Below are 13,163 nucleotides of genomic sequence, written 5' to 3'. Positions count from 1 at the left end.
CCTGACTACACTGGCAGGAAGGCACTCTACAGCGATGCGGTGTGATTTAGAGCCGAGGATAATATTAATGGAATAGCTGACCCCCGCAGCTCATGTGTACAACTTGCTTCTGCTTTGCTGCAAGGATCTGCTCACATGCGGGCGGGGCCATGAGCGGTACCCATGTCTCTCTTCTCCTCCCCCCTCTCCTATCTGCTCATCGGAGACAAAAGGAGGAAAGGAAAAGAAGCCGTCATCCCAGTCCTTCCTTGCTGCCCTCTGTCTTGGAGGATCCTCTGCTAGACAGCACAGGCTTCGTTGTGTCCCAAGGGGCCTCTGCTGTGAGAACTGCGACCTATGCGTACACAATGTCCTGTCAAGTCATTGGTTATCAGCTATAAGGAACACAAGTAGACGTCTACATCAGTGTTTCTCAATCTTCTTTCAGTCACGGCACCCTTTAAAAGTGTGCAAAATCTCAAGGCACCCCTAGACTACAATATCATGAATTTTAAGGGGGGACCCCATTTAAAAACACAAAAAAGTGAGGTTCTCCCTTCAAATCAGGAGCACTCCTTCAGATCAGAGTACATCAGGAATTACTTTTACACTGGAATTCCCCTTCACATCAGAGCCCCCCCCCCCTTTACATCAGAGTATCCCTTTACATCAGGAGCCCCCTTTTACATTAGAATTCCCCTTCACATCAGAGCCCCCCTTTTACATCAGAGTATCCCTTTACATAAGGAGCCCCCATTTTACTTCAGAATTTCCCTTCATATCAGAGCCCCTCCTTTTACATCAGAGTATCCCTTTAGATCAGGAGCCCCCGTTTACTTCAGAATTTCCCTTCATATCAGAGCCCCCCCTTTTACATCAGAGTATCCCTTTAGATCAGGAGCCCCTTTTACATTAGAATTCCCCTTCACATCAGAGCCCCCCTTTTACATCAGAGTATACATTTACATCAGGAGCCCCCTTTTACTTTAGAATTCCCCTTCACATCAGAGCCCCCCCCCCCTTTTACATCAGAGTATCCCTTTACATCAGGAGCCCCCTTTTACATTAGAATTCCCCTTCACATCAGAGCCCCCCTTTTACATCAGAGTATCCCTTTACATCAGGAGCCCCCTTTTACTTTAGAATTCCCCTTCATATCAGAGCATCCCCCTTTTACATCAGAGTATCCCCTTACATTGGGAGCCCCTTTTACATTAGAATTCCCCTTCATATCAGAGCCCCCCTTTTTACATCAGAGTATCCCTTGACATCAGAGCCCCCCCTTTTACATTTTACCTTTTACAACTTCAATCTGATATACAGAAGCAAACATAAATTAGGGGACATGCATTTCTTGAAAAGTTTTTTCAAACTAGCAAACAAACATGAGAACACAGTTTCCTCTAATGGTTAACTGCATATTACAACTGGTAAGTCCAGAGCATATTATGATGTATTGTATACACAATACTACCATTTGGAGAGGTATGTTTTCTCTAAAACTTTCAAAGAGTTAGCAAAGACCTCATCAAAGTAGCGGTCTTACGAATTTTTTCAAGAACATCTGGGAATTGAAGTTCCAAAAGATCTCTTTCAACTGACATTATCATAAGTGCATTAAGAAGTTCTTACCCCATGGTGGCTCTCAGGCGAGTCTTTATAAGTTTTAGCTTACTAATTGCCCTTTCACATGCCACTTGAGTAAATGTTAGCGCTAGCAGGTTTTTATACACAACAGAGAGATTTCATAAGCAGATGAGAAAAGATTATATTTAAAAAAAAAATCTTTAACAGCAAAGAAAATATTTGTTACACGAGTTGCATTATGTTTCTTGTTCCACACCATCATCTTTATAGCTGCCCCAGTCATCATCATTAGCATCAGCATTAACCTCCTTGGCGGTATTGCCGAGTGTGGCTCGGGGGTTAATCTTCGGTACCATAAGCGGTAACCCCGAGCCACACTCGGGAAAACAGTCTCTTACCTTGTCCCTCGAGCCGCGCTGTGTCCTCCGGCCGATGCCGCCATCCGTCCCTTGCGAGCGTCCGCGTCACAGGGGGGCGGAACTGACAGGAGATTCAAAAGTTTAAAAAAAAAATAGAACGAAAAAAGGAAAATCATACAGCCAGGGAGGTTAACAGGATTATTATCCAGATCATCATCATCTTCTTCTTGCTCAGAACTAATAGGAACTATGTCTACCTTCCCGCTCTCATCTTCTGTAAGATGTGGAAACAAGTTGGCAAAACTCTGTAGCTCAGTTTTCAGACATGATTCATCCACTTTTGCCAAGTGAGAAATGATTTCTAGTGCTCCTGTCTCTAACACATTTGGATCTTTTCTGATTGTGTCAAAGGAACGAGGATCCAAGAATTTGAAGCCAAGAATTAATTGTTTGTTTTCAGAAAATTGTTCAGCCAGACATTCTATGATCTCGTCCAAAATTGGTCTGAAAACATCAACTCGAAAACGTTGGGTTTCACTGATAGGCCTTTCATCAATTGAGGATTCTCCAGGCATACACTTTTTTCACACAATTCTCCTCTCTTGGAGCTCTGACTCAACTTCCAGTGAATCAAGTCCCTCTCTTTCTACTATTAGGTAATTTATTGTTTTGCAAAGTGCTTTACTTTCTCTTCTATAAAAGAAAACCCATTTTTTTTAGTTGGTCAACTGTACTTTCCACCATTTTCCATGCAACCATATAGTCAACACCACTTGTTTGAAGATATCTTGAAACGGGGCCAATATCATCAAAAATAGACAAAAATAGGTGTGCCATTCAAATGGTCTTAAACAAACATGGGTTTTCTGACAGAGAAGTAGTCTCCGATGTAGTCTTTGAATCGGACTGTTTGAACTGTGAAACCAACACTAAAACTTCTGAAGTGTCCAAAAAGAGAGTGTTTTTCTCCAAATAGTCAGTGGAGGGCTTTATCTTTGGCCTACAATCTTGTCTCTCCAATGTTTTGCACCCTGAGCAGTTTCTCATGCCCACATCTCTTATCAAGTTGATCCTTCCAGATATTCATTCTCTTGTGAGAGTCCCCAATAAATGTTGCTAGGCAATGTAGGAGACCCAAAAATGTTTTTGCCTCTAAAACATCACAGCAATCAGAGATCCACAGGTTTAAAATGTGACTATAGCACCAAATGTAGACAGCATTAGGCATTAGGCCTTTGATGCCTTTAGTCATTAGGCCTTTGCAATCTGAGCACGCAACCCCACATAAGCACTTTTCATGTTTGCTGCTCCATCAACAGACTCTCCTGCAATTTTCTTTGTAATTCAGTCCAAGAACTTGAAAACTTGACATTAAAAGTTAATTGAATCCTCTTCCACATGTGTCTTTTACTGGTAAAACAGTGATGAGAAGTTCCTTAACAGATTCTTCTTTCACATATCTAATGACCACAGTAGCTTGGTCAACTACTCCAACATCTTACGTACCATCTACTTGGATGCTAAATCTCTTTTCACCAATTTCAGACACTATTGATGTCTTCATGGTCTGGACTATTGCCATAATAACTTTATTTTACTGTGTTATATGACAAAAATGTCACAAGTGATCCACGGGCAGCTGTCTGTTTTCCCAGGAATCTTCTCTGTTTTTTACTCTTTTCACTTTCAGAAATACATTTATGAATATGATTGTTATTTTTTGAAGTATCTCCTTTCTTTTTGAAGCATGTGCCTGGTTTATTAATGTATCAATGCTTCTGCTCTTTTTTATAGTAAAATTTGTGTTCACAGCTTCTCAGTGAGTTTTTGATGTCTCATGTTTGTTAGCAGTCTCATAGCAATGCCTAAAATGAGTACACCCACTAGTGAACGATAAAGTGGAATTGAAAATTGCAATGCAGATGCTGCAAAAAAAAAGCTTCAAGCTTCATATTGTTTACTCTGCAAGTAAGCCATGAGCGCCGAATAAGATCTTCTTCACAACATCTCCAAAACACTCCCCTTCCTAACCAATGTTACCGCTCACTTGTTAGCTCCCGTCTTGACTATTGCAACTCCCTCCTCATTGGCCTACCACTACACGGGCTATTTCCCCTTCAGTCTATCATAAATGCTGATGCTAGACTCATCCACCCAACCAACTTCTCAGTGTCTGCAACCCCCCTCTGCCAATCCCTCCACTGGCTTCCAATAACCCAAAGGATAAAATTCAAAATATTAACAACCACTTACAAAGCCATCCACAACTATGCCCCCGGCTATATCTCAAACCTTGTCTCAAAGTATCACCCTAACCGTCCCCTCCGCTCTTCCAAAGACCTCCTGCTTTCCAGCTCCCTCGTCAACCCCTCTCATGCTCACCTCCAGGACTTCTCTACAGTCTCTCCCATCGTGTGGAATTCTTTCCCCCATCCTGTCTGACTATCTCCCACTCTGACTGCCTTTAGGTGATCCCTTAAGACTCATCTCTTTAGGGAAGCCTATCCCACCTCAACCTAAACACTAAGGGCTTATTTACACCAAGCGCGTTCCAGGAGTAGAGCAGAGCAGTTACAGACCAGATCAAAACTGCGTCCAATGTATTCCAATGGTATTTTGGGCTCTAGTTCACACTGCAGCGTTTAATTCCAGAGCATGTAAAAAAACTGCAGCAAGCCTTATTTTACCTGCTGTGGAACACATCAAAAATGCATGCAAACGCCCTGAGAGTCCATTTTAAACAAAAAAAAAATCATTTTTTCGTCAAAAATGGCCCGGAATGCATCAAAAGCGCTGCAAAAAACGCGGTATAACACACTGCACTGCGTGTGCAGAAACCCACGCAGATATGGTCTGCATTTGGTGTGAACAAGCCCTCAACCATCACGTTGTCAAACAATTCATCCCCACACAGCTACCTCCTCATGTATCACTTCCCCCTACCTTTTAGATTGTAAGCTGCAGGGGCAGGGCCCTCCTTAACATCTTGTCTTGAATTGTATTGTGATTGTAATGTCTTCCTTATATTGTAAAGTGCTGTGCAAACTGTTGGCGCTTCATAAATCCTGTATAATAATAATAATAATGATCTCCATTTGGATTTCTATGGAAATAAAAATCAATGTCTTTAAAGGGAAGGCCTTCGCAATCTGTACTGCTTGATTGCACTGGATGCATTTCCACAAATGCAATTTTTTCTGCAATGGAACATGTAGAAGGAAGACTAAAGAGAGTTTTGGTGGTGTCAAACTGAATCAGAAGATACAGACTCTTCTTCTGTTCTGCCACTTTCTAAATCATGGAAGCTTGTAGCTTCAGAACCAGGAATGCGTGATTGTTCTAAAATAATAATTTTAGAGCTGCTTTCAGAGTCTAACTCCTTCTCGATTAAACTACTTGGACTTTGTGCTCTCAACTCCTCTTCAACTAGCACATCTTTCTGCATTGGAAGCCTAACTTGGTCTGTGCAAACCTCTGTTGGTCTTTCTTTAGGCACTGTTGCACCATGACCCTACAAAAACATATCATATCAAAATGTAAAAATTACACTCTAGAAAGGCAATCTACCAAAGCGAATGTTCATAGGAGCGTCAAAAAAGAGGAACTAATGGTACTAATGGTACAAAAGGATCTTGTATTCATTTTGTGTTTTTTTTAAAGGAGGTGTTTAAAATGTATTTTTTTAATATCTTAATGTTCTGATCCTAAACAGAGCATAATTTTTCCGCCAAATGAGGTGTGTCCCTATCTACCAACAGAGTTTGGGGTATTGTTCTTCTTAGCCAGTAAGCGTTAGCAGCAAGTGCAACTAATACTGAAGTATTAGTTTCAAATAAAATGTGCAGTTGCAATTATTTATATCTTGCCAACTGATTTCACAGCTCTGAATTTGAACAGCTTACCTTTATTTGTTTAGATATTTAAATGCTACCCTTTTTGATTAAACCTTTTTGAGCGTAGTCTCCCTTTAACACACACCACAGCATGCATACATGTAGAACTATTAAAAAAAACTTGTAACAAATGCAAACAAGAATTCATAGTTTATTTATATTTTATTATCAATGAAAACCACATGTGAACTAGACATGTAACCCCCCCCCAGAAAATGAGTCTAGTTTTGGATCAATTCTGATTTTTATTTTTCATTTTGGTTATTCGGGGCCGAAATTCCATTCAGCTTAATATTTGTTATTTGGATTAATTAGAATTTTTTGTTTTCGATCAATCTGATTTTTTTATTTTTGGTTCAGATCTATTCAGATTGTTTAATTCAAAATTAATTGAACATAGTTTTAGGGTTTTTTGGTAATTTTAGTACTGTACTGGTCACCATAGTCTATCTGTACTGGTCATCTTAGTCCGTACTTGTCATCTTAGTCCGTACTGGTCATCTTAGTCCGTACTTGTCATCTTAGTCCGTACTGGTCATCTTAGTCCGTACTGGTCATCTTAGTCCGTACTGGGCATCTTAATGTTTACCAGTCATTTTGCTTCCTACTAGTCATTTCAGCCCATCCATACTAGTCATTTATTTCAGTACTGGTCATCTTAGTCCATACTGGTGACAGCTAGTTACTAATATCACACAAAAAGGACAGCAAGTCACCAATATCACACATTAGTTTGGTGCTGGACGAAATTCAGATGAAATTCGGATCGATCCAAATTTTTGTTAAACAAAAATTCACATTTGTTTGAATTCGGATATGTTAGAATTCAGAAATTTGCATGCATTCCAATTTACTGAATTTCGTCCAAATTTCAATTTGTAACAAAACAAGCAAAATGTGTAATGTGAACAAATGAAACAGACATGAAACAATATGCCCACTCTGAAAAGTTACAATGAGCATGGCCAAGCTGTGCATTGAATTTTAGTATAAAGTAAAAAAACAACAACAAAAAAAGTGTGTAGGGTTCCCCCTTAAAGTCATAGCAGGCCCTTAAGGTCTGGTAGAAATTTTTAAAGAGGAACCACACCCCCAAAAATGGAGGGAAAAAGACGTGGTGTCCCCCCTAAAGTTCCATACCAGACCCTTGATCTGAGCACAGGCCTGGCAGGGCAGGAAAGTGGGGGAATGAGCGAGTGCCCTCCCTGCGATACCAGGCCACATGCCCTTGGCACTGGGAGGGTGCTTTTCCAGGGTTGCCCCTGGAAAAGCACCTTGTCCCCATGCTGATGGGGACAAGGGCCTCTTCCCCACAAGCCCTGGGGCGTTGGTTGTGGGGGTGGGGGCAGGTGGCTTTTTCACATCAGGGTGCCCCTTAAATGAAGGAGCACCCTGATGTGGCCCCCCCCTTGTGAATAAATGAGTAAGGGGTACTTGTACCCCTACCCATTCACGAAATGGTTAAATAAAAGATTAAATAAAAACACCAGACTTTAATCAAAAATCCTTTATTTAAAAAAAAAAAAAATTGATCCATCGATGTAATCCAGGGTCAATCACGACGTCCGGCATTGTCCACGACGATGACTTCGGCGAACACACGAAATAGCGAAGTTCAAGTCGAACTCACGTTCGGCTCGAACATTGAGCCCAACCCTACATAAGAGATGAAGAGTGACCCGAGGACCTTTTTCCAGTACCCAGAACAGGTGCCGAAATGGATTGTTGGAATATTAGGTGGCTTCTGGGATGGGTGGTTTGTCTCCCTGGACCCTTGATTCAGCTGAAGGAAAAGACATGAGATGTGGAGCGAGCTGGGTACCTTATGCTGGCAGCCAGAACAGGTGCTAAACGTGCTGGGTTCTCCATTACAGGTGCCAAAATGGGTTTTTGGTTTACTAGGTGGCATGTCCCAGGCACTGGAATGGGCTCTTAGCAACCCTAGAATTCCGGTTTAGCTGTTGGTACAGGCATGAGATGAGGAGTGACTTGGAGAACTTGTTCTGGCAGCCACAAAACATGCTAAGCATGCTGGGTACTGGTGCCAGAATACCAGGGTGGTTGTTAGCATACTGGGTGGTTTGCTGCAGTCACTGACAAAGGTGCTCAATAGCCCTGGGATTATGAATCAACTGCCAGAAAAGTTATAAGAACCATAACTACATTCCCACAGTAGCCAAAACTATAACTAGATATGCTAGTTCCGGCAGCCAGAAAAGGTGTAACGCATGCCTTGTGGGCAACCTGAGGCTATTGGTTTAACTACCAGAACAGACTTAAGAAATGAAGACTGACCTCTTAAATTTCTTGTTTTTGCACTGCAAGTTAACTGCTCGTTTTCCTCTCAAGGCGAAAATAAAGGCAAAATACTCACCACCATCCTTGGTCCCAACTGGCTGCTAGACCGGGTCCCCACAGCCTCTTCTCCCCCAATCTCTGGTGGTCTAAGCACCTGTGACATCATCATGTCTAATACAGGTCCATTAGACATAAGGGCGCCAAGGGACATAGCACAGCCAGGGCGGAGGGGTAGAGAGGTAAGAGGTCACTGCCTCAGGAAGGAGGATTGGGTCTGTATTTCAGCTCTCTTTTTCGCCCCTAGAGAAATATGAGCAGTTAACCCTTGCAGTGCACTGCAAGGGTAAATTTAACCGCAAGGGTCAATTTAAAAAAAAGATCCTGGAGCTCAATACAGACAGTAGCAATACAATTCAACAAATCATTTATTAGCAACTAGCACTGTTGCCAGCAGAGGGAGCTCTAGCAATCGCTGTTCGGAATTGTTGTGGTACTGTTCCGCTGTTCTAGAACACCGTTCGCCACAGATGTAAAGTACATGACACTACAAAGCTCACACGTGCAGTGTACCACCACTAGAGGTCGCTGTTTCTCCGCTCAGTAGGAAGATATCTGGATGGACTCTCTTGCAACTTCCTAAACTATCGCGAGTTACGTCATAAGCGGCAGCTGACTAGATCACGTGAGTGGTGTACGGAAGAAGCTATGCTGATCATGGAAGCGGCTCTGGAGCAGCATTTGGAGGATACGTAAGGCGCTTTTGCTATACTGTATGGGGGCTTTGTAATGTATGAAATTGTGGTTGGGGGTTGAGATTCCCTGGCAAAATTGCTCCTTTATCTATTAAAGGTGGTTTATACGAGCATGAATATCTAATGCCTGAGAAAAGACACCTGCCATGAATAATAGGGTGGACACACGCAGGGGACTTCAACAATGTTTTAACATTATTTTTACATGTGTCCTGTTTTGTTTTTTCTTTTACTTTTTTTTTCTTCACTTTAATTGCTATCACATAGGGGGAGGTTAGAAACCCCCATGTGATAGCGTATTGGCAGTAACAGGTCCTCTTTAAGGTGATACTGGGGGTCCAAAAGACCCCTAGTATCACCTTTCCACTTGAAGTAAGCTATTAAAATGCAGATCATACTTCAGTAGCTTGTTACTGGGCTTCAAGAGCCGAGCAATGATCGCTATGGGACCTGAAGTGATGATGTATTTTGCATAGCTTCCGGTCCCATAGAATGGGTAGGAGATCGGTGAACGGACGTTTGCCACTCTCCTCCCCAGCTTCCTGTTGGCACCCTGCATGCTGGTTCCCGGCTTGCAAAGGGGCAGCGGAGCCCAGGAAACACAGCGGGGGTGTCGGGCACTTTACCGGCTTGTAGAAGCGATCTGGCTGCAGCTGAGTCGGCAGAATCTCTTCTATTGTAAAGCCCACAGCCGGATTTACAATTGTAAACAGTGTTTTAACCCATTAAGGACCCGAATAATTCCATCACGGGTCCTATAAAGGCAAATATATCCGTTTCTGAATTATCTACTTCTAAATACTGTTTCTACTAGGGATGCACCAATACTTTTCCAGTACCAGTGCCGATACTTGGCATTTTCATGAGAACTACAGGGGTTGCAGCAGAGACCTATCTCTGGCGCTCCACCACTGTCCTGAAATCATTAGTAGATATTGTTTTAGAAAAACTGTCACATGACACTAAACAAAAATGTATCAGCACTTGTAAGTACTTGGGCAAGTATCAGTACTTGTACTTGCAAAACTGGTATCGGTGCATCCCTAATATATATTTATAGAAACAAAATCGTACATTAAAACAGAGATGCACAAATCCCAGGAGCTCTGTATGCTCCTTACAAATGACAGCTGCCTCCTAACTTTTGAATTTTTCTCTAGTCTAGTCTTGGAGCTCGAAGATCAAAAAACATCTGTACTTGTACCGAGTACTGTACTTGGTATCGGTGCATCTCTAGTTTCTACAGTTGTAGATATCGAGACAATACCAAAGTCATGTTTGCATTGTGGCCTACTTTTGCACCATGTTGTGATATTTACTTGTTTCAATGACAAATATTTGTCATCTCTCTACGATACCTTTCTTCTATTTATTTGGTACATAAGATGCTCCAACAATCCCCTTCTTCCCTTTTTTTTTTATATGCTTCTGCAAGAATTGTAAGACACTTGATTTGTTTGATGTTATTTTAATACTGTGTTTTTAATTAAAAAAAATATATATATATTTTACTTCACTTTCTGTATGGTAGTTTTTCTTTTTTGCCACTGAGGGACGAGGGGGGTGGGAGGGGTTTTCAAATTTTTGATGTGTGTCCTGTAGATGGAGAAATCAATCAGCTCTCAGGTAGCAGTCCAGGAAGATTCTTGGAAGGACCGTTTTTAGTAGCTGTATATATTTTTGGCCTTGACTTATTGAAATACAAGAGGTATTTTGTTTGTCTCATTAGTTTTTGTAACATTACTTTACATTTCTTAACATTAAATTAGAAAATGCACATTCATAAAAATTATTACTTTTTTTTTTTACGAGAAACATTTTATTTTATTGGCTTTGTAAAAGGAACAAATCGATTTAATACAATTTTACTTTACGATCATTTTTGGAAGGCAGTGCCACCAAAAGAAGGTTTTATTTGTTCTCCCCTTCTTTAAATTGAGACTTATGATTTTCTACCCATTGGGTCTCGAAATTTAGTCTGTGGTTTACTTTATATTTTAAGAATAACTGTTAAGATTCTGTTATTTTTTTCCGTTGCATTGCAGGATGAAAAATCCATCCATTGTTGGAATCATATGCACTGACTCGCAAGGTTTGAACTTGGGGTGTAAGTCTCTTATGCTTATAATAAATAAGTATGTTGTAGACATTTTGCTCTATGTGGAGCTGTGGTCTTGACAAACTGAGTAAATGCAATTCTGTATGTATTTCCCAAAATCCTATAGCAATATATTGAATACTAGATCTTGTATGGCAGCTCAGAAGCAATAACAGCTCTCTCCTGCTGCACCGCACCGCCCCGCCCAGCCTCCGGTGACAGCCAATCCAGGATGGAGAGCAGCGGTGTGTGGGTGGAGACAGCTGTTATTGCTGTCACAGGAGGCTGAGCTGCCCTCCCGCACTGCCCCGCCCAGCCTCCTGTGACAGCGTGTCAGGATGGAGAGCGGTACAAGTAGTCGGTGATCGCTGAGTGTTTGTAAATAATTGAGGATATAGTACGGTTACTATAGCCTCAATTATGAATGAATGGGAAGTGATCTACATCACCTCCTGTTCATTCATGATTGTGGTTATAGTAAACACACTATGTCCAAGTTATGAATGAACAGGAACACTCAGTATAGAGGATTCCTGTTCATTTATAACCGATTGCAGAAGAGATTGAGCATTCCGTGTCCTCAATTTCTTTTTCTATTTTAAAGGGGAAATAGAGGTATGTTTAGACCCCAAATATTTCCCCGAAGCCCCTAAAAGTAAAGTAAAACATAAGAATATTTAATAAAAATGAATAAATAAAAAAAATGTAAGTTTATAAAAAATAATATAATATTTAAGAAAAATTGAAAAAGTTAAAATAAAAAACATTTTCAGTTTCGGCCTGACATAATTTTTTATTTTTTTTCATTTCGGTTTCAGTTTTGACATTTTCATTTCGGTGCACCTCTTGTATATACCGATTTTTAATATGCACCAATAAATGTAAGGTATTAATGATTTCAAAGCTTTTGTCGCACCCTGTACCTAAATGCTCTTATTCTGTAATAATTAGGGATGCACAGATACTTTGAGTACGAGTGCCGATACTTGGCATTTTCATGAGAACTACCAGGGTTGCAGCGGTTGCAGCTGGGACCTGGCTCTGGTGTTCCACCGCTGTCCTGAAATCATTAGTCTGTATTGTTTTAGAAAAACTGTCACATGACGCTAAACAAAAATGTATCATTACTCGTACTTGTAAGTACTCGGCAAGTACCAGTACTCGTACTCGCAAAACTGGTATCTGTGCATCCCTTTTATTTATAAAAACAATTAAATTTATATACATTTAAAACAGAGATGTACAAATCCCAGGAGCTCCGTGTGCTCCTTACACATGACAGCGGCCTCCTAACTTCTGAATTTTTTTCTAGTTTGTCTTGGAGCTCGAAAAGTATCTGTACATGTACTTGTACTGACTACAGTACTTGGTATCGGTGCATCCCTAGTAATAATAGTATTATTCTGCATTGCTGGGATTTGTAGTCCTCTATAGCTGATGGTATTAATATAATACCAGCTACAGGGGACTACAAATCCCAGCAATACATTATATGGCAATGCAGGATGACAGCGGCTATAGAGCACTACAAATCCCAGCAATAAAACCCCAATTCCAAAATAGGTTGAATACTGTGTATAATCTACATAAAAACAGAATGCAATGATTTGCAAATCTCATAAATCCATATTTTATTCACAAAAGAAAACATATCAAATGTTTAAACTGAGAACATTTACCATTTTAAGAAAAAACCGCTGGTATCGGGGCATATTCACAAGTACAAGTATTCGTGAAAATGCCCAGTATCGGCACCAAAACCAGTATTCAGTGCATCTCTACTTGTATGCATCACTTACTACTTTATATTATTTCACAAAAAAACTCTAACATTATTCATTTAAAAATGATTTGAATAAAAGCTTTTCAGAGGAGCAGTAGAACAAAAATGTTTAAATGGATGATCTACATGGAAGTATATTATTCCATTGTATCATTGCAAGACAGCTCAGAAATGCAACATATGGTGGTGCTTTACCACATATAGTTTGTCCAGTATATTTCCAAACTACCTGCAGAAATGGGTACCTTGGAGTACACATTAATACATATTAAAGTATTCTACTTCATCTAGGGGGGTAGCCACAAGAAAGTTACATTACATAGTTACATACACAGTTACAATATAGCCCTAAATATAGTACAACCAGTTTCACCTGACGCACATGAGTAGTAACAGCTATTGTAATGGGTTAAG

General features: G+C 40.6%; 1 protein-coding gene across 2 annotated transcripts in view; it reads left to right on the top strand.

Moving 5' to 3' along the window:
* Window positions 1–8,795: 8,795 nt before the first annotated feature.
* Window positions 8,796–13,163, top strand: part of LAMTOR5 (late endosomal/lysosomal adaptor, MAPK and MTOR activator 5) — a 16,579-nt gene continuing 12,211 nt past the window's right edge. For both annotated transcript variants that reach the window (XM_018557254.1, XM_018557255.1), the window contains exons 1-2: window positions 8,796–8,865; window positions 10,914–10,975. In XM_018557254.1, the coding sequence (XP_018412756.1) occupies window positions 8,822–8,865; window positions 10,914–10,975 (106 nt within the window). In that variant the 5' untranslated portion in view covers window positions 8,796–8,821. The remainder of the gene's footprint in view (window positions 8,866–10,913; window positions 10,976–13,163) is intronic.

This window comes from Nanorana parkeri, unplaced genomic scaffold (genome assembly GCF_000935625.1).
Source record: "Nanorana parkeri isolate BGI_ZX_2015 unplaced genomic scaffold, ASM93562v1 scaffold276, whole genome shotgun sequence".
NCBI classification, from domain to species: domain Eukaryota; kingdom Metazoa; phylum Chordata; class Amphibia; order Anura; family Dicroglossidae; genus Nanorana; species Nanorana parkeri.
The sequence above is the reverse complement of the archived record's forward strand: the minus strand, read 5'-3'. Positions and strand labels throughout refer to the sequence as shown.